Source organism: Pan paniscus, chromosome 16 (genome assembly GCF_029289425.2).
Source record: "Pan paniscus chromosome 16, NHGRI_mPanPan1-v2.0_pri, whole genome shotgun sequence".
Classification (NCBI taxonomy): domain Eukaryota; kingdom Metazoa; phylum Chordata; class Mammalia; order Primates; family Hominidae; genus Pan; species Pan paniscus.
The window spans coordinates 54,889,357-54,910,991 of record NC_073265.2 but is presented as its reverse complement, the minus strand read 5'-3'; the positions used below and the strand labels follow the sequence as shown (position 1 = coordinate 54,910,991).

Sequence of the window (21,635 nt, the reverse complement as noted above, 5' to 3'; positions counted from 1 at the left end):
AATACAGGAAGTTAGGACACACAAACCAAAAAAAATTTCTGTTGAAGCAAAATTTAAATTTAAAAAATGAAACCATAAAAGGACTAGTGTAAAGAAAATATGGGCAAAAAAACTTTTTGTCAATCCTGGTGGGAAAAGGCTATTATTTATTTTTACTGTTTTTATTGAGTATGCAAAGCAAAGTACCAAAAAAGTGTGTGTGGTATTTGGTGGTTTTTAACATCTGTACCTGGTAAAATTAAAAATTGGCATTTTCAAACCTTTAAGTTTCACTGGTCTGTGCAATCCAGCTGTGGTCCTTTGGATAAAGAAATGTCCTAGCAATTCCTTCTTGGCCTCTAATGTTGTGTTTCTGTAGTATTATAGAAACTTGATAGTTTTCAACATCAGACCTAAATTTCTTTATCCTTTTATTTCTTTATCAATTTCTGCAGATGCTTTTGATAAAGAGTACAAGATGGCATACGATCGTCTCACACCTAGTCAAGTCAAGAGTACACACAACTGTGATAGACCACCAAGTACAGGGGTGATGGAATGTCGAAAAACCTTTGGAGAACCTTATCTTTAAGATGTATTTGTATGTGTAAACATTCAATGTATATTGTATAGTCAGTGTATAAAATAACACTTTTAGACTCTAAATATTTTTTCTTCAATTTTTGAAAATACAATTTGTAAATGGTTCAAAAGACTCAGACAGCTTATGTACAGAATGTTTGAAGAAGAGAATAGTGACAAGTGGGGAGAAAGCCACTTTGTTTCTCATTTCTTTTTTCTTCTTCTTTAACTCCTCTGTAATAGGAAATAAAGTATTTTTGTGATGAGGAAATCCCTAAACAAAATTAGTTGCCATAAAATATGACAACTGTTTTATGGTTTCTTTTGGAAGAGACAGATTGAAAAATCATGAATGGAATCTAAACAGAAATGTCAGATGAACGTATTTCCTGTTTTCATAGACTATTCAAATGTTTTGACCATGAAGTTGTATTATACATATTTTAAATTGTTTATAGTAAGTTGATATTTTTTTAATTTTTAAATTTAATATAGCAAACTTAAAATGAATTTAAACTTAAGCAAGCAAGCGTGTATTTTCCTTGTCTGCTGCTATTTGAAGTAATTAGTACAGCTGCAGATCTCTCTGTGTATATCTATCTATATATATTTTTTTTATTACTTGGGAGAATGAATTTTAAAATGTCAGTGCTAGTGTCAAGTGTTGTCCTAGGATTGCATGTTAGTACCCCTAAGCCTGAGTGTGGGGAGTGAGTTATGCAAGGGTAGCGCGCACTGCCCAGACTGACTCATGGAGCCTTGTGCAAGGAGAGCCAGAGAGGTTCACTATACCATGACTCCAAAATTGTCTCTATTGCTAATAGATACGTATAGTATACAGGGAAAATAGCTTATAAATCCAAATATCAATTTAAATTTTAATATTCTACATGAAAACTTACGTTGGGAAATATGCAGACAAGTGATTATATTCCAAATTTTACCCTTATTTTAATATCTAAAATATTGGGTATGATGCAAATTATACTATAGAATATTTATCTGAAATATGACTTACTGGGGTATTCTGTTAATACTATATATAAATATTCAGAATTTTTTTCAAAAGTAGAAAAATTCCCCTCTAAAAGTACAGCCAGATAGATTTTCATCCATATTGAGGAACTTAGCTTTTTCAACAAGCTTCAGAATCTGAAGTCTGTAGAATCTAAAATACAGAAATATCCATAAATCAGACAATAAATTGAAAGTTTAGACATCATGAGTATTAAATAGCTTTAAAAATATATTTTTAGTCATATTATTTCTAATGTAACTTTCTTTGGGTAATTTCTGGTAAGGAAAAACATCTTTTGGCTGCTAGAATTAGTTATAGATTTTCAATATGTGTGTGTGTTTGCACACATTATCATTAGTGAAGGAATTCCCTAGCCAGCTTTAAAGAAGGAAAAAATGGATAGTCCCAAATTAGGTGTATAAAGCCAGTAGAGTCCACGACACTTGGACTGGAGGTATCTTGGAGTCCTGAGACTTAGAATCAGTTCAGCTGCAGAAAACCCACCTTTTGAGTTCACACCATTAGTGAATAGCACCATGCTGAAACATTTCACAGCTTCCAACTCTGGGAAATAATGGAGACAGTTTAAAAATGTAAAACTTCAGTTAGTTTGGGGCTGAACTTGCTTACTTGAAAAATCTGGTGCTAGGCACATGTATCTGCCTCTCCTTTGTAAATACCACTCCAATCTTATTCTTTACTATTCAGATCCAAGCTTCATGTTCTACTTGTTCTTCATGTTCTTTAAATCATTTGAAAGTTGTCAACTGAGAGAAACATTTCAGAGGGGGGAGGCTTTTGGCACTGGTGATAAACATCCCTCCAAGAGAACCGTCTGGGGTTCTCTTCTATTTGTGGTTGGTTGTTTTTATTCTTTTAAAAACAGCTTTCATTGTTGTTTACTTTTTGTGTAATACAAACAAAATGTAGGAATCATAGTTTATTGATTTCAAATGGCTGACAAAGAATGAGTAAAACCATTCTTCATGGTTTTATGATTCAGACTCATTTGGAAAGGCAAATGTAATTTTTACCTCCTCTTTCCACCCCAAGTTTTGTTTCTGCTTTTGGAGAGGGTTGTATTTCCTCTACTTTTAATCCCTAGGGAATATTATTGCACAGATTTAGTCTTAAAACCTAAAACATGAATACAAAGTGGTAAACCTGTTCAAAAGAAAATTAAAATGTGAATCATTCTTGAGCTGGGCATGGTTGCTCATGGAGGCCTGTAATCCCAGCACTTTGGGAGGCTGAAGCAGGGAGGATTGCTTGAGTCCAGGAGTTCAAAACCAGCCTGAGCAACATAAGAGAGACCCTGTCTCTACAAAAAAATTTTTAAAATTTGCTCGGTATGGTGGCTCATGCTTGGTAATCCCAGCTACTCGGGAGGCTGAAGCAGGAGGATCACTTTGAGCCTGGGGGTTTGGGGCTGCAATGAGCTGTGATCATGCCATTGCACTCTAGCCTGGATTACAGAGCAAGACCCTGTCTCAAAAAAAAAAAAAAAAACAAAATATCAGTCATTTAAAATAACTCTATACAAACTTTTCTTCAATTTTCTGTTAACCATACATTTTGGAGAATAATGGCCAATCATGTTGGAGAGAAATGCCCTTTTGCTACATCATCTGTCTTTTATTTTCTTACTCTTAGTTTTGTTTATATGTTTAAATGGTTGACAATAAACCATGTCCTGTGCTGATGTAGCTTGTTTACTACGTCCTACCATTATGTTCTAAATGGCACACATTTGTATTCCATATCGTATTTCAAATATTCTACTTTTTCCTCCTAGTGTTAGGTGGAGAAATATGCAGCTGTTCATCTTCTGATTTTTGTCTTCTTTTCCCTGACTTTCTTGGGGTTTGGGTTTCTGTTTTGCTCTAAAACCCTAACACTACCAGCATATTTAATTGTAAGGTTTTCTAGTATGTCTCCCCATTTGTGTATTTAGAGAAATGGTCCCAGAAAACATTGGTTCAACATTTTAGGCAGTAAATACTTATTTTTACTTTATGCTGATAATTACTATGATACTTAAGTGCAACCAGCAAGTATTAGCTAGCTCTATTTAGAAGTTATGCTTAATTTCTAAATACAGGCTGAGCTCCTGGAATCAAATGCTCCAAAATCCAAAACTTTTTGAATACCAACATGATGCTCAAAGGAAATGCTCATTTGAGCATTTTGGATTTCATATTTGGGATGTTCAACCAGTTTGTATTTTTCAAATATTCCAAATTTCAAAAACATCTGAAATCCAAAACACTTCTGGTCCGAAACATTTCTGATAAGGGATACTCAACCTGTACTTTGTAATATGCGATATGAAAATACCTATTTGTTTGGTGATGTGCAGTAGCCCAGCTTTATTTTTATTTCTCTCACTAGAACTTGAAAGCTGCTATCTGGCACTTTATCTCAGAGCAAGAAGAGAAAGAGCAGGCTGTCTCTTTGAGAAGACCCTTGTCCTTCGTGCTAAAGTTAGCATGTGCTGCCTCTTCCTGTCTGGATACAAGACTAAGCTTTATTTCAAAACAGAACCCTCTAGCAGCTGCATACCAGTTTACCTTAATATCCTTAGTACTTGGTGTCTTAACATCCTCATACTACCTTGCTCCTTTGGCCTCAAAGTAAGCATATTGGCTGGCTTATATTTCTTAACAAAATTAGCAGTACACAAATTGAAGAATTTTCATCTTTGATTACAAAAGTCTGCGCATGTGCTTGTACTCTGAGATGGTAATAGATTCTTCTGATAAAGTTATTGCTGCCTTTCCACAGTTCCTGTTCATTTGGATGGCTCCCTCCTTTACTATTTAAAGATTTTTTTTTCAAATGTAGTACTATGATAAAACTATTGCAGCAACTGGTGGATTTTCTGCAAGTGAAATTCTCCAGGTTTTGCTTGCTCATACAGCGAAGGACCTAAAGACCAGAAGTGTGCCTTTAGTTGTGCAGGCAGACTTGGGCCAGGATGTCCTGTAGGCTTTAGTGAACCCCCAGGGATAGGCAGCTCTGCTCATGAGCCCTCTCATTACATCTTTCATAGCATCCAGTCCCCGTACACATTGCAAGCTGCAACTGCTGGAGGACCCTCCCACCAAAAAAGGGTCAGAACCAAGAGTATTCATTGGCACATAAGGCCAACCAATTCTTCCTGATTATTTATTTTTTCTTTTTTTTTTTGAGACGGAGTCTCGCTGTTGCCCAGGCTGGAGTGCAGTGGCACGATCTCGGCTCACTGCAGGCTCCGCCCCCCGGAGTTCAGGCCATTCTCCTGCCTCAGCCTCCCGAGTAGGTGGGACTATAGGCGCCCGCCACCTCGCCCGGCTAATTTTTGGTATTTTTTTAGTAGAGACGGGGTTTCACCGTGTTAGCCAGGATGGTCTCCATCTCCTGACCTCGTGATCCGCCCACCTCGGCCTCCCAAAGTGCTGGGATTATAGGCGTGAGCCACCGCGCCCGGCCCTTTTCCTGATTATTTACTATTCTGTGCTCTAGATAATACATTCCAATTCCTGCCCCCTTTGGTACTCAATCTTTAAATAATATTGATATAGACAGCTATAAAAGACTAAGCCTGTAATTTGGTAAAACTATTTTCGAATCTATTGATGACAGTGCAATATAATGTTCAAAATATATAGTAACCATTTTGGCTGGGTACAGTGGCTCATGCCTGTAATCTCAGCACTTTGGGAGGCCGAGGCGGGCAGATTGCCTGAGCTCAGGAGTTCGAGATCAGCCTGGGCAACATGGCAAAACCCTATCTCTACAAAAAAATACAAAAATCAGCTGGGTGTGGTGGTGCACTTCTGTAGTCCCAGCTACTTGGGGGGCTGAGGCGGGAGGATCGCTTGAGCCCAAAAGGTGAGGCTACAGTGAGCCATTTTCATGTCACTGCACTCTAGCCTGGGTGACAGGGCAAGGCCCCGTCTCTTTTTAAAACAAAACAAAACAAAAAAAAAACATTTAAACACATAGTTTGAAAAATTTGGAATACATCTCTCTTTTCTGGTACTATATAGACTCTTAACCCATTAAATGAGGAAGAATTCAGAAATCTGGCTCAAACCTATTACCAGGGCCTTCAAGGAAGTGCAGCCTAAGGGGGTAGAAGTCATCCATGTAGCCACTGACTTCCAATTCAAATACCCATTTGGGACAGTTCAGACTTTCCAGGCTGAATGAATGACCTAGAATTTGTCACAAGTAACTATATACAGAATATTCTGCCTATAAAGTGAGAGGACCATCTCAATATTATCTCGACATTTTTAAATGGTACTTTACCTCTAAAACAGCATGATTTAATATTATAGTACGTTTGTAAATGTGTGACCAAAAAATTTAATTTCCAGGTATAACCAATTAGTCTTTTAAAAGTTACACAAGTTTTCCATCTCACCAAAGTAATCTCACTCTCTCCCCCAGTGAATTCCTACTCATTCATCAAGACTCAGCTTTCATTTTTTGTACTTGTCCTTTTCTGTAACACTGTAAAGTGATCAGAACTTCCTTTCTAGGCAAAGGGGTATGCCAGAAATTCAGCAAACTGGGAAAAGGATGTCAGATTATTAGAGTTGGTTTTAATCATTCAGTGGATATTTCAGCCTTTTATCATTACACAGCATTTTACGGTCCATCACTCCTTACTCCAGTCTGAGGAAGAACGTCAGATCCCAGGCTGTGGGTGAGGTGACATCCCCGAGGCTAACGGGAACGGGCTGCAGACACCAGGTTAGTGCCCAGAATTTTGGTATTGGGACCTCCCTCCCACAAGCATTGCCTTCTCCTTCTGTTCTTAGGCCTTGGCTATGGAAACCCAGCAATGCAGTAGCATCAGGAATAAGGATAATTAAGAATATAGAATTGGAACATGATTCCATACTCTTCATCAGTCTTCTCGGGAGGATTCTGGCCAAATGACCTAAAGATAAGGATGAGCCCATCCATGTTGTAAAGTAAAATACCATTGGGATTCACAGTTTATTGAAATTTAATAAAAATTATTTCCAAAGAATGGGAATCCTGGGGTAGCGAGGCAATTAATTAAGCAATTCATCTTAAAAGATGGAATACTTGGAACACCTTAGCCATCATTCAATGCCAAAATGTTTGGGTTTTTTTCACATCACATCCGTCCTATCTTTTCATCTTCAGTGAATCATTCCTCATGTTTGTAATTAAAGCCATATTTACCATCATAATCTGCAGTCACCCGAGTTCATTTTGCTCTGAAGCCAGTGATATTAAGCTGTTCTATTTCTAACGTGTCCCTTAACTTGATTCTAGTAAAAGCAGCAAGCAGTGGTATTTAATATACAAACTCATCAAATTCCACATAAAACATTTAACCACAGTTTTAAAAACTCAAGTGTCCTTTACACTAGCTACCTTGGAAGTAGTACTGCACTTTTCTCACCATGTTGTCATTGTGTTATGCATTCTTGGAATTTCCCTTTTGTAATTACCTTAAGATCCATTCATAAACCACAGAAGAAATCAGTCTTGCTTTATAATCCTATCTAGGTTGGCATACAAAAATAGCATTGTCCCACTGGATCTCTTACTTTATAAACCAGATGTGGCACTACTGACTTTGGACTCTTTAGAATGACTTCCCTTCCCACTCCACTCAACTGTCATTGTTGGGTGAGAACATGCTGGAGGGTGGAGCCAGGACATTCCATTAGAATGTCTAATCCCTCAAGGTGACCACTGATGGAGACAACATGAATTTGCATGTTCTAATAAATACATACTTTTAAATGGCCTCTAGAGTAGTTTTCCTTCCCTAATCGCCATTCCTTCCAATTCAAGGGCAAATTATAAATTTTTATTTTTCAGGCTGCTTTTTAAATTTCACTTTTCAGAAACGCAACAATAAGAGTTAATGTAGTCCTCCTTTAAACTAGAAAATACTGGTATAGGCCAGGCGCGGTGGCTGACACCTGTAATCCCAGCACTTTGGGAGGCCAAGGCGGGCAGATCACGACTTCAGGCTGAGGCAGGAGAATTGCTTGAACCGGGGAGGTGAAGGTTGTGGCGTGCCGAGATCACGCCATTGCACACCAGCCTGGGCAACAAGAGCCAAACTCTGTCTCAAAAAAAAAAAAAAAAGAAAGAAAGAAAATACTGGTATATATCCAGATGCAGTGGGCTACAAAACGTGGAATGATCATTAATTCCTGTTATATTTCTTTTTTTTCTGTAGCCTTGGATCCTTAGACTCACCAATAACTGAAGCTACAGTGATTACAAACCTGATAGAACCTCACAATTTGAACAGAAAAGGAGGAGACAAAATTGCAGCGTGTGTTTGGGGCAGAGGTCAGGAAGGCTGAGATGTAGACCACATCTGCATCTTTTGGGCCAGCAGCCTTTGGAATGATCAGGGAACAGTGAGCGTAGGAGCTTGTCTTATAGCTGCTGCGCCTATCCCAACCTTTGCCCCCAGTTATCTCATTTAGAAAACCCTCTGGCTCCAGGGGTCCTTCTACTGCCTCCATGTAATAGATGTCTGCATGAGTCAGGGGTAGAAACTCCACCCCTCCAGGGGTGAGGGTCTTAATCCACAATGAGCTGCAGGTGTTTCCAAGGACAAACTTTAGTCTCAGATCACATTCATATCAGAGGTCCTAGGTCACCCAGTTCACTTTCCAGGATCATATACATTCTTTCATTAGGGTCACAAGAGATACAGTAACTTCTGCATGGTCTTCTGATCCATGCCCATTGTGAGCAAGAGTGACTGATTCAGACAGATACAGGACAGGATATGATTCGATCTTCTAACATCACACTGATTATCAGGAATACAAAGTAAAGGAGGAACATTGTGAAGCCCAGGATCTTGTTCATTCTCCATTTACATGACGCAATTGAAGAGATCACAAACAGAAGCATGAGAAAAAGCAAAACAATTGCACAAAACAAGCCATTGCTGCTGACTGGAACTGGCTGTAATCCATTGATAAGAGAGAAAAGCAACCAAGGAACAGGCAAGCTGCAAGATTGAAGAAACGATGTGAATATCCTTAATGTTTATAATAATCCCATACACTTAAATAGTAGTTTACACTTTACAAAGTATTTTTCCACCAATAAAAAATCTATGAAGTGAACAGAAATTATTAGCCCCATTTCACAGACAAGGAAATTAAGTCTCAGGGAAATTAAATTACTTGCCCAAGGACTCACAGCTAATAACTAGAAGAGCTTAGGTTAAAACTGAAGTATTCTGAGTCTGAGCTTTGTTTTTATTTTCTGCATACTTCATGACTTCTATATGACTCAGATCAGTTGATGTGTGCCTTTTTTTTTTTTAAATGCTGGAATTACAGGCACACTTCACCACACCCAGCCCCAATGTGATATGTACTCTTAAATCTCTACATTTTGATAAGGCCTACATTTCTTTTAATTCTTTAGTGATGAGGGCTGCCTTTTTAGCTGCCCCTCACCCCAAATACACATACACAAATTCAAATTTAAGGAAACAAATCTACCACCCAAATTCAGAACATGATTGGGGAAATGAAAATAGCCCCTGTTTCTGACAAGGTTGGGAGAATGGAGTAAGAGGATGGGTACAGGAGGATAAGGCATTTGCGTGTTATACAAAATGCTGTTTAGAGTCTCTGAGCTAGCAGGAGTTCACATACAAAGGAGCAAGAGTAGTACCAAGAAGTGAAGTTGAGTCATTGCTCCTTCCAATCCCACCTCCACCGCCTTGAAAGTCAGTGAGCAGAGCATTTGACAGTATTTGGTAATGGAATGAAATGGACTTTGGTTTTCAATTTATCTGTAAATTCCAGTCAGTTACATTTCAGGCAGCATTTTAGTTCTATTATCCCATCTGGCTATGATGAATGAAGGGAAGATATTTGTTGCTTTGCAGAAACTAACAATATAAATGCCCTTTTATTCTATGTATAATGAATAAAGCAGAAAACCAGTGAACACAGCCAATGCAGTGTTTTCCAGTCATACTTAACACCCCTTAGAAAGTAACATTGCCACTCACCCCACAGTGATATCAAATATGTTACTGCCCACAGAGCTTGACACAGCCATGTCTCCCAGGCCTTTTCGAGCGACAATCACACTGGTGATGAGGTCAGGAATTGATGTGCCTGCTGCAAGGATTGTCAGGCCCATGATCTCTTCAGAAATCCCTATTGTTTCACCAACCTGGTAAACGGCAACGGTCAACAGTAGGTGAAAAACCTGAGGCACACCCAAGCACTATCCACATCCTACTTTGTGCAAACAGAATGCCTTCTAAGGAGCTCAGCCACACCCCCTCAGCCTGAGTGAGGAAGGGTGATGGGGGACCGACAGCTGAGATGGCCACAGAGAGGAAGAGCAAGCAAGACTCCTGCTCCTGGCTGCAGGGACCATGTTGCTCTTCTTTTCACAATTGGACTAAAAGTTACCTACACCAGATCTGCTGCTCACTGTCATTCCAACTCTTAACACCCCTACCTCCCCACAAGAACTGCCCTTCCAAAGAGCTGTTCATGTCAGCATTTCTACTTCCAGGAATGTGGACACTTGCTGTGTGCCAGGAACTAAGAGGCTGGAGGTGAAGTATGAGCAGGATGACATAGACCCTAATCTCAGCCTTTTAGGGAGGAAAGCTAGTAAACAATTATTACAATTCAGTATTCCAGGCAGAACAGAAACACTATAGGTACTCAGAGGAAGACTAATTGAATGCCAGAGAGCAGGCGAAAAAAGCTGGCTCTCAGAATGCGTAGGATTTCACCAGGTGAGAGGGATGGGTACATGGCGGAGAAAGCAGGAAATAAGGCTAATAAGCCAAGTTCAGCTGGAATCAGGCAGGATTCCAAGGCCTTCTATGCCATGCTACAGGATATGACAGAAAAGCCACACTTGAGAAGCACTGCGTTCACTGGAATAAAAAGTCTACTTTTAAGCCTTTACAAACAACATAGAAACTGCACGAATTCACTTGATCCTCGAGATTCCCTGAGTACCGGAGATTGATCCTGAAGGAAAGTGTCGTTGGGACCTGCTGGTAGAGGATTTCGTTCCTGCTGTTCACTCACCTGGTGAGCCCACCACACCATGAGGTATGAGAACATGGCTATCCACACGATAGATCCCAGGAAGGTGAAAACAAAAAACTTCCTAGACTCCTGTTTGAAAGTTTGAAAAGGACAAGAAGTAAGCTGTAGAGGTTAAAAGGTCTTTGGCCCTTCTGAGCAAGCCCAACAATCAGTGACAAGGTCTAATGGAAGAGTGATGGAGGCGAAATGGAGACATTTGACCTGAGAGCTCTCTCTCCAGGGAGGACCTTGAGATGGATGGAAAAGGATGGGGGTTGGGGGTACACCTGTAGGGGAGTCCAGCCAGTAGGGTGGACAGCAGTCACCAGATGGAAGAAAGCTGTTTGCTTGCCCTAGAACCAGGCCAATCTAGGTATCTGGTTTGGCTTTTGCAACCTCCTTGTACCATTCCTTTCTGGTCAGACCTTTCCTTGCAAATAAGAATGTTGGGTATAAATACTAGTGATTTCCCTGGGTTTTGGGAATACTCCTGTGAAATATGCAGGAGGTTTAGTGGTATCATTCTCAAATTAAAATCAAGAAACTGAGATAGGAGTCAAAGAGGGACTAGTGTATGCTGCTTATAGCAGTGGGAATAAAGCGCATGAGATCTAGGGCCTCCCAGTCCCAGTGGTATGTCCCCTAAGCACATAGTCCCCCTCCAAGGCTTCAGTCCCTTCCCAGATCTCAATGGTGGAGCCCTGATAAGCTGGTTGTCCCTGGCCTCTTCCTCCTCTTGAGTGTGAGCCCCACATGCCGAGAGACCCCACAGCCCTGCTGGGGATAAAGAGTCTGAGAAACAGATGGGCACACTCACCTGCCTTCGGACGTCGGGGACTGTCAGCCACAGTGGGAACACGATGGGCAGAAGGAAGAGGTAAATGGCCTGCTTCTGCCTGGTTTCAGGCCAGTCCAGGGACAGAGGCTCTTCATTTCCCTTCTCCTCCTCTTCCTCCTCCTCCTCTTCCTCCTCCTCCTCCTCTTCCTCCTGCTCTTCCTCCTCCTCTTCCTCCTCTTCGCTATCCCCTCCATCACTTCCCCCTCCATCTTCTACACCTTTCTCATCATTTTTGGCTTCACTGTGATTTTCAGCACTGAGTTCCTGGCTTTCAGTTTCACCTTCATTACCTTTCATTTCACCATCTTCTACGTGGATTTCACCCTCATCTTCACCTTCATTGTCTCCTTTTCCTTCTGCTTCATTTTCATCTTCACATTCTTCTCCTTTTCCTTGTGTTTCAGTTTCACCTTCACCTTCTGGTTGAGTTTCACCTCCACTTTTCTCTTCAGTTTCACCTTCACCAGCAGTTTCGCCCTCTTCGCCTGGCATTTCACCTGTGCTCTCGGCCTCAGCCACATCTTCCTGCAATCCAAAACCAACAGATTAATGTGTGGTAACTGCTCTGCTTGTTTTCCTTATGTTACTCCCCCATTTTTTTGTTGGCGTGCTTCTCAGAAGGTATCTGAAAACTTAAGTATGAGGAGAAAACTAGTGCGATAATTCAGCAGAATTCCCATGACCACATTCCTACCTAGTGGCTGTCCAGCTTTTATTTGATCATTTCCAGGGGTGGAAAGCTCACCACCTGAAGCAGCTTCTGTCATCTTTGGCACCTCTGATTCATCTGAAGTCCATATTTATATCAAAGTTCTACCCCCATGTATAGGTTTACTCTTTGATGCCTTACAAAACATCAGTCTTCCATGAGACAGCTCTCTTCCCTGGGTTAAAGATTCCCAGGTCCTTATATCATTTCTACATGCTATGGCCTAGAGCCTCCTCCCTATCCTGGTGAACTCATTTTAATTAGCTTATATCCCAGGAGGAGGGCATCCAAAACTGAATACAGAATATTGCATGGAGTGGAACAGGACTATCACCTCCCTTGTCTTAGATACAATGTTTCCATTAATGTTGCTTAATATGGCATGACATCCTTTGGTGGTCACAATGCATTGCTGAGTCTACTAAAACTCCTAAATTGTTTTATTACCTTATATCTACAAAATAAGGATGATAATGCCTATTTATTGAGGGTTTTTATATGCCAGGCACCATGGGAAGTAGTTTAATAATAATAGCTAGCACTTACGGTGTTTTATGAATCAATTAATTGATGATATGGATAAAACTATGCCCATCTTACAGATGGAGAAACTAGAGTAAAAGGAACTAAGTAACTTGCCCATGGTCCACGTGGTTTATAAGTGATGAAGTTGGGATTTGAATATGGGTGGTCCACCAAGCTATCCTGCTTTACCAATCAATACCAGGTAAAGGGCCAAATGAGATGTCTGGCTCCCAAACTTGGTAGCCTGAGGAGCTTATTAGAAATTCAGATTTTTAGGCTGGGCACGGTGGCTCATGCCTGTAATCCTAGCACTTTAGGAGGCTGAGGTGGGCGGATCACAAGGTCAGGAGTTTGAGACCAGCCTGGCCAACATGGTTGAAACCCTGTCTCTACTAAAAATACAAAAATTAGCTGGGCGCGGTGGCAGGCGCCTGTAATCCTAGCTACTCAGGAGGCTGAGGCAGAATTGTTTGAACCTGGGTGGTGGAAGTTGCAGTGAGCTGAGATTGCGTCACGCACTCCAGCCTGGGTGACAGAGCAAGACTCTGTCTCAAAGAGAAAAAAGAAATACAGATTTTCTGACCCCACCTGGACCAACTGAATTAGAATCTCTAGAATTGGAAGCCAGGAATCTGTATTTTAACATACTCACAGCTGTTCCTAAAACATCCACCTTTAGACCAGTGTTTGGGAACCACTGACTATCTCCACACACCCTAAAAGCCATTGATAGCTGGGTGTGGTCTCAGACATAGATGCCTATGTTTCAACTACTCAGGCAGCTGAGGCAGTAGGATCGCTAGAGCCCAGGAGTTCCAGGCCAGCCTGGGCAATATAGTGAGACCCCATACCCCTGTAAAAAATTTAAGAGATAGGCTGGGCACGGTGGCTCACACCTGTAATCTCAGCACTTTGGGAGGCTTTGTCGGGCGGATCATGAGGTCAGGAGTTTGAGACCAGTCTGACTAAAGTGGTGAAACCCCATCTCTACTAAAAAAAAAAAAAAAAAAAAAAAAAAAATTAGCCAGGCGTGGTGGTGCATGCCTGTAAGTGCCTGTAATTCCAGCTCATCAGGAGGCTGAGGCTGGAGAATTGCTTGAACCCGGGAGGCAGAGGTTGCAGTGAGCTGAGATCGTGTCACTGCACTCCAGCCTAGGCGACAGAGCAAGACTCAGTCTCAAAAAAAAAAAAGAGATAAAATTAAAAGCCATTGATTCAGAGTGTCCTCAGATTAGGCAACCAGCTAACCTGTAGCAATATGCTGGTCCATCCCTTGAGCAAGAGCCCTGGGCTGTGTGTTCATGGAGTAAATATGTTGTCTGTAACAAATGTCATGATATTGGCAACCCCCAAAGGATGTTGAGTGAGTCTCAATTGTGCTGCACATTAAAATCACCTGAAGGCTTTTTTTTTTTTTTTTCTTTTTTTTTTTTGAGGCGGAGTCTTGCTCTGTCGCCCAGGCTGGAGTGCAGTGGCACCATCTGGGCTCACTGCAAGCTCCGCCTCCTGGGTTCACGCCATTCTCTCACCTCAGCATCCCGAGTAGCTGGGATTACAGGCATGTGCCACCACACCTGGCTAATTTTTTGTATTTTTAGTAGAGATGGGGTTTCACCGTGTTAGCCAGGATGGTCTCGATCTCCTGAGCTCGTGATCCGCCCGCCTCGGCCTCCCAAAGTGCTGGGATTACAGGCGTGAGCCACCGCACCCAGCCCTGAAGGCTTTTTAAACCATTGATGCCCAAGGACCCACCCCAGATATTCTGACTTCATTGGTTGGGGGTGGGGCCTGGTCATTTTTTTTACTTCCCCAAATTATTCTAATATGCAACCAGGGTTGAGAACCCCCAATGAAGACAACAAATACTACTGATGAGGCCTGCAGTTTGAACTGAGAATGAGGATTGAGAAGATTTTCGTCTGAAATCGTTCCTGCCCTCTCCTGTCTACCCCCATCAGGTAGAGAATGCTTCCCAGAGGAGATGACAAGTCATTTAAACCCATAAATATGGGAGTGTCTGTCTGTTCTGCACCCTCTACTCTGAAGACTGTCACTCCTAATAGCCCCAGCTGAGCAAGTAGCTTCCTCTTCCTGTGTTGGAGTCAAGTCAGCCAGCCACAACCAGTTGGATGCAAGCTGGATTCTTGACCAAGGAGCTGGGTTGAACCGATTCTTTCTCTCTCTGTCTCTCTCTTTTTTTTTTTTTTTTTTGAGACAGTCTTGCTCTGTCACCCAGGCTGGAGTGTAGTGGTGCGACTTCTGCTCACTGCAATCTCTGCCTCCACAGTTCAAGTGATTCTCCTGCCTCAGCCTCCCAAGTAGCTGGGATTACAGGCACGCACCACCACACCCGGCTAATTTTTGTATTTTTAGTAGAGATGGGGTTTCACCATGTTGGCCAGGCTGGTCTCAAACTCCTGACCTCAAGTGATCCTCCTGCCTCGGCCTCCCAAAGTGCAAGGATTACAGGTGTGAGCCACAACACCCGGCCCGATTCTCTCTCTTTTAAGACTGGAAACCAGTCACTGATTCTCCTGTGTATGCAGGATTGGGATTGTAGCTTGGGGTTATATGTGCTCATAAGGGAACAAATGAAGCCAGCCTGCCAAGAGAGGCCCATGATAGAGCCTGTACTCAGAGAAGGAATGTGAGGGAGAACAGGACATGGAATGAGAAGCCACCAGGGTCACAGATGCCTTCTCAGGCCTAGGCCCAGCTCTTCATGAGATCAAGCTTCACTTCCTGCCCTGGGATTCCAGGGGATACCTCTGTATCCTCTTAATCCCTTTTACTTGAGCTAGCGGTAATAGACCTACTTATGTTACCATGAAGCTGTCTTAGACGCTGAACCCAAAGTTGCTGGCTTAAGGACGAGATATAATCAAGCGTTTTCTGGGTATTGAATGGAGAGAAAAAAAGAGATGGAACTTGCAAATGGAATGTTTTTTACTGTCAGTCACTCAACATATATTGAGCCAGCTGTGCACCAGGCATTCTGCTTCCCTCTGTAGGGGAGACAGGGATGACTCAGACTTCGATCTTGCCTTCAGGAACCTCACCACCTAGTAGGCTCAGAATCCAAGGAAGACAGGTGGTAAAAGCCCTGGGATAGGTGCAGAGCACCAGGGGCATTCAGATTTGGAGTGGTTCAAGGCAGCTACATGACAAAGGTGTTTATACGGGCCAGGGGCTGGGGAGGGGGGTGGGGTGCGTGGTAAGATGAGGATATATGAAAATGGAGGAGAAAAGGCATTCTAGGGAGAGAAAACCATGTGAGCCAAGGCTGGGAGGTAGAAAAACATGGAGACGGCCGGGCGTGGTGGCTCATGCCTATAATCCCAGCACTTTGGGAGGCTAAGGTGGGTGGACCACAAGGTCAGGAGATCAAGACCATCCTGGCCAACATGTTGAAACCCCGTCTCTACTAAAAATACAAAAATAAAAATTAAAAAAAGAAAAACATGGAGACAAGAAATCCAGTTTGGCTGGAGCACGGTAGAAGAAGAGACCATGAGGCTGTAAAGACAGGGCAGTATCAGGACTTGGAAAGCTCTGCAGACAAGGCTGAGATGCCTGACCAGGTGCAGTAGGCAATGAGGAGCCTCAGAAGGTTGGAAAGCCTTCACCCAGCATCCCTCCCACCTGCATTTCAAGCTTCCCTGTGCTCAGGAGCTACCTGGTCTCACTGTCACCTAGTTGCTGACAGACCCACTAACAATTATTCCTTATGTTCTTACAGCATGTGACAGTTCACAATACATTGTCAATATGTTAGCTCACTCATGTAAGATGTTCCAGTGAGTTAATTGGCCCCATGAGATACTTGTATTTTTCAAGTGATCTTCAGAGAAAGAGTAATATTTACCCCCAGAGGAATGAACCTCAAATAGGATTTCAGACCTTCAGGGAGGATGTATTTTTGGTCAAGAGTTCCTTCCCTAGACCTCTCCAATTTTGTCTGTGCCAAGGCTGGGTGCCTACCTGACCGCCTGGATTCTCCTTCTGATCTCCCTTGATGTCTGGAACAGGGGCTGGTGTGACCGTGACCGCAGGGAGCTTGGCTGGCTCCTCCTCTTTAAAGGATAAACATGGGTTACATCAGAAGAGTGGACAAGGTTCTGAAGGAAGCTGGCAGAGACACTGGCATAAGTGGCTACAGGGCTATTGGACTTCAGGGTTTCTGAAGGTTTATTTGGGGGATTTTCTTGTTGGTAGGAAAAGTAAGATGATGTGAATTGTTATTGCCCTGACCTATCTGCAGATGAGAAGACAGTTGGCAAGTGACCATCCGTGCTCCCCTATAATTCACAGACATTTCCATCCTGGCCATTGTGGCCAAAGACACTGTCAACAGCTGGGCAGTCAGAACAGAGAGAGGGCAAAGCTCCCAGCACTCAGAGAATGACCCTTTGGGAAGGATCCTGCTGATTCCAAAGGCAGCAGCTTTTGAAGCCTTGGAACAGGACTGACGGGAAGGGAAACTTGGAAAGTCTGGAGAGCTAGGTTTAGGTACAGGTTCTCTCACTTCTTGGCTGTGTGGCTTTGGGAAGTCACTTGACCTCTCTGAGACTCTTGTCTATAGGATGGGAAGAATGACTGCTGTTCCACCTCCCTCCAGGGGTTGCTGGGTGGATCAGGCAGTCCTGGTGTGCTGTGCAGAGCCGACATGGCAGTGGCTGTCCCACTTTCTCAGTCCTAGCTGCCACACAGATACTAGACTTCTGTGACACCAGACCCCTGGTAGCCTTCCCTCACTGGGGTTGCTGATTTCAGACCAATAACTAGCAACACTGTCCTTGTACAGAAGAGACAGGAAGAAGAAATAAAGTCCCACAGTCTCATTTGGGATGAGATTTAGCAAAAAGAAGTGGGAGTTCAACAACCCCTAGCCTTCCCTCGCCTACCCCAGCTGTGGAAAACGGAGAGGAAGCTGTATGGGGGCACTCTCAGACCAGCGGCCATGTCAGAAAGACAGCACCTGGGAAGGAAGAGTCTGGAGTGGAGCGGCGATTAGGGCAACACCCTACCATCACTCTAACTGACTGGCTCACAGAGGCCAAAGATGTGCCTCAGCCCCTGGCCTGGCTGGCTGCTGCCTCCAGGCCAAGCTCACTACTGACAGCAGGGAGAGGGGGGCAGGAGAAAACCCACTGGTCTGGCCATCCTCTCACCTTCTGGTTTGCTTTCTGCTTTGGCCTGGGGTTGGGATCTGGCCTCTTGATTCAAGCTCTCCTCCTCCTTCTCCTTGGCAAGGCGAACTGCAAATGAGACAGGACATACATCTTACCTGGAATTGTAGGATCATCCCTGCCACGCCCTTTCAGTTAGGACAGTCAGCTGAGCAGCCAGAGGGCAGCTGCAGAGTGTGGGAAAAGGCTGCCATGGGGGTTGTGACTTCTGGATTCTGATCCTACGAGGCCTAGTTGTGGTGCCTAATTCCCAAAGTTCTGTCTTACATTCTCTGCATTGTCACTGACTGGCTGTGACCTAGGGTAAGTCATTTCCCTTCTCAAGGCCTATTTCCTCTCTGGTAAAATGACATGGTTGGACTCAGGACCAAGAAATAGGATTTATTTCCTTTACAAGCTCAAGTGATGGCCTGCTTGGGTACTGAATTGAGAAGGACTCTGACCCAAACTTTGTAGAAAATTACCATGATTGATTGGTAATGTCTGTGATAGACATGGAATGGAGAAATAATTGCAGGGAGATGTTTTTGCCATCCTTGGACTATATTATCTTTGTAGCTTACTTTCTATGAATCTACTAGAGGCTTTGTTATAGCTCCAGGGGGACGGCTGATGGCCATGTTGATAAGCCTTCCCTCTCCAGTGGAAAAGGGGAAATGGTTCACCAACAAACTCTCGGATACACCCTTTTTGACCCCAGGCACAACAAGAGCCCGAGAAGGGCCTCCTTCAGATCCCTATGCACATGCTTTGCTGGAGGCCCACAGGGCAGCATGCACAGAATTGTGCTGCCCTGATTTCCAGGTGAGAAACACGGGACAGACAACTCTCTTTAACTGGGACTACGTGCCAGGAAACATGCAAAGCACTTTACGTGTATAATTTCAAGGTGAGAAGGGAAGAAGGAACAAGGCTGAGGTGAAGGAGTCCACAGCTGTGTGGCCTGGGAGGGCGAGGGCAGTGGTGCAAGTGAAGAACAAAGTGGTGTCATGGGATCTATGGGCTCTATTCTGAATTTAGGCTGGCTCTGCCCCATGAGCACCGGGTGACTTTGGGAAGCCTGTGTGCCGGCACTAAGCCTCAGCATCCTCTCTAAAAAGGCAATACCGTCATATCCTCAGGGGACTGATGTGATGAGGATCCATGAGACAAAATAAATAAAAACACTTTTACCTTTGCAAATGCTGGCCTCACTCATATTGTTCCTTTAGCACGAATTCTGAAGCCTGATGACCTGGGTTTGAATCCTAGTTCTGCCACTTGCGCTATAGCTGTGGACCTAACTGGGTGATTCCTTAAGCTCTCTGTACTTCAGATTCTTCATCTGTAAAATCTTCCAGAGTTGGTGACAAAGTAAATGAATTTATACATGAATATGGTCAAAACAGTGTCTGGCACCTAGAAAGCACTCTATTAACTTTTAGCTGTAACAACAACAACAACAATGATGAAAACAAATTGACAAGAGTAGTTGAGAGCAGCTGTCCTACCTGGGAAGCACCCCCACAGTGATGATGCCCGGCATCCCAGAGGGTCCGAGTTAGAAGGATCCCTGGAGATCATCTAGTCCATAATACAGACGGACTGAGAGGAAACGGAGAAGCTGGAAAGTGCAATCTGGGAAGCTGGGTGGATCAAAGCCTCTGCCTGGCTCCAGGACAAGCAGGAAACAGATAAATGGGTCTGGAATTTCCTCCTCTCTACCTGTCTCCTAAACTCTCAGTTAGTTCAGCTGCAGCTGGCTCTGGCAATAAGCTCCATGGGTAGAGCCACTATGACATGTGTGGTCCCTCGAAGTGGCCTGGTGGGCCTGGGTCCTCATCAGAACTGAGAGGTGGGGGGCCAACACACCTTCGTCCAGACAAACCCAGTGCCCCCTTGGCACTAATCAAACCCTGAAGTCTTCTGTTGAGCAATGTGTAGCTGCTGTCACAGGAGGGCTCCCTTGGTTCTGGTCTTGGCACTGAGATTATCTGCTGGCTGTTGCTGGAAGGGCTAGCCATAAACACAAGCTTCCCCCTTTCCTTCTCATCCTCATCACAGCCTAGACTCTCACTTCCCATGTTACTGAGGAAAACTACTAAGAATTGGGTTCAGTGTATACTGCTTGGGTGACGGGTGCACCAAAATCTCAAAAATCACCACTAGAGAACTTACTTGTGTAACCAAAATACCACCTGTTCCCCAAAAACCTATGGAAATAAACAGTTACACTCTGTTCCACTCTGCAGTTCCACTCAGCTGCAGGGTCTCCCCCACCCTGTCTCACACACATCCAAGTGAAATCACCAGAAAAGCCATGGGACCCTGGAGAGGAAAAGCCCCTTCACAGGGAAGGTGAGAGTTCAGACCCCAGGAAACATCTTTTCCACGGATCAGCTCTGTGGAAAGAGCTGGAACACCTGTAAAGAGTGGAAACATCTGGACAGCCATCTGGAAACAGCATACAAAAACACAAATGTGCATCTAGAGAGCCTGGGGAACAAAGGCCCTCATCACAGCCCTGCATGGTCCCCACCCCTCCCACATGTCATCTCAGGGTGTAGAATCAGGCTGGGCTCTTGAGCACGACTGAATCCCAGAGGACATCTGCAGTCACGAGAGCCATTCCATGCCCCAAAGACACCCAGAGACAATGTACCAGCATGCTTGTCCTCCCTGGGATGATTGCTGCTGGCTCCTGGGCACTCGTTTCCTCACATGCCTCTCCCCTCTCAGCAGGGCCAGATCATGGCTTTAGCATCAATCTCCTCTGACCTCAGCCTGGCCTGAACATCACATAATCCTGTTAGGACAAGTAGGCCAGCTGGAGGCTGTTGGTCATGGAGATGCCCAGCTGGGGGCCCTCCAGTCCCACCCAAGAGGTCTTTATCATCAGGACTTTGCTAGAGTCAGTGATTCCTCTGGGAGTAGCCACTGATGACCCAGAGATACAGCTTTCCTCATGGGGCCCTGGCCAGAGCACCCCGGCACTCATCACCAGAGGCTGTCAGGGGCTGCAGCTTCCATTTTGCAAACCCCAGAGGTACTATTTTTCTAGAGCTGACATTTGGGGGTGGCCTCTCTCACATGTCTGCTGAGGTTTACCTTGAGGAATTGCTTTTTATTTTTTCTTTTCTCTCTCTTTTTTTCCTAACAGCTCCATCAGCAGCTTAGATTAATTTTTTTCTCCCTTTCTCTCTCTCTCTGTTCTTACCTTGAGGAATTCCTAAGGAAGGTTTCATCACTTGTCTTTGATGCAGCTTTTCACAGTATGGTTTATTTATTTATTTATTTATTTGTTTATTTAGAGATGGTCTCGCTCTGTCACCAGGCTGGAGTGCAGTGGCACGATCTTGGCTTACTGCAATCTCTGCCTCCCGGGTTCAAGTGATTCTCCTGCCTCAGCCTCCCAAGTAGTTGGGACTACAGGTGTGTGCCAATTTTTGTGTTTTTAGTAGAGACAGGGTTTCACCATGTTGCCCAGGATGCTCTCAATTTCTTGACCTCGTGATCCGCCCACCTTGGCCTCCCAAAGTACTGGGATTACAGGCGTGAGCCACTGTGTCCAGCCTTTTTAAAAATTATTTATTTATTTATTTATTTGAGGTGGAGTCTCACTCTGCAGCCTAGGCTGGAGTGCGGCGGTGCAATCTCGGCTCACTACAACCTCCACCTCCCGGGTTCAAGCGATTCTCCCGTCTCAGCCTCCCAAGTAGCTGGGATTACAGGCGCC

General features: G+C 43.8%; 2 protein-coding genes across 12 annotated transcripts in view; one reads left to right on the top strand and one right to left on the bottom strand.

Moving 5' to 3' along the window:
• DENND4A (DENN domain containing 4A) overlaps positions 1-3,281 on the top strand; it is a 133,137-nt gene extending 129,856 nt beyond the window's left edge. For all 5 annotated transcript variants that reach the window (XM_034938962.4, XM_003827976.7, XM_024925734.5 and 2 more), the window contains one exon: positions 435-3,281. In XM_034938962.4, coding sequence (XP_034794853.1) covers positions 435-571 — 137 coding nt within the window. In that variant the 3' untranslated portion in view covers positions 572-3,281. The remainder of the gene's footprint in view (positions 1-434) is intronic.
• A 3,271-nt stretch (positions 3,282-6,552) lies between these two features.
• The window catches only part of SLC24A1 (solute carrier family 24 member 1), a 44,708-nt gene continuing 29,625 nt past the window's right edge, over positions 6,553-21,635 (bottom strand). For 4 of the 7 annotated variants that reach the window (XM_008953314.4, XM_008953313.4, XM_063596733.1 and 1 more), the window contains 6 exons: positions 17,903-17,989; positions 16,713-16,804; positions 11,477-12,022; positions 10,660-10,749; positions 9,612-9,778; positions 6,553-8,591 (listed from right to left, as the gene is read on the bottom strand). In XM_008953314.4, the coding sequence (XP_008951562.3) occupies positions 8,342-8,591; positions 9,612-9,778; positions 10,660-10,749; positions 11,477-12,022; positions 16,713-16,804; positions 17,903-17,989 (1,232 nt within the window). In that variant the 3' untranslated portion in view covers positions 6,553-8,341. The other 3 variants (XM_034938965.3, XM_063596735.1, XM_063596732.1) reach the window with 3 other exon arrangements.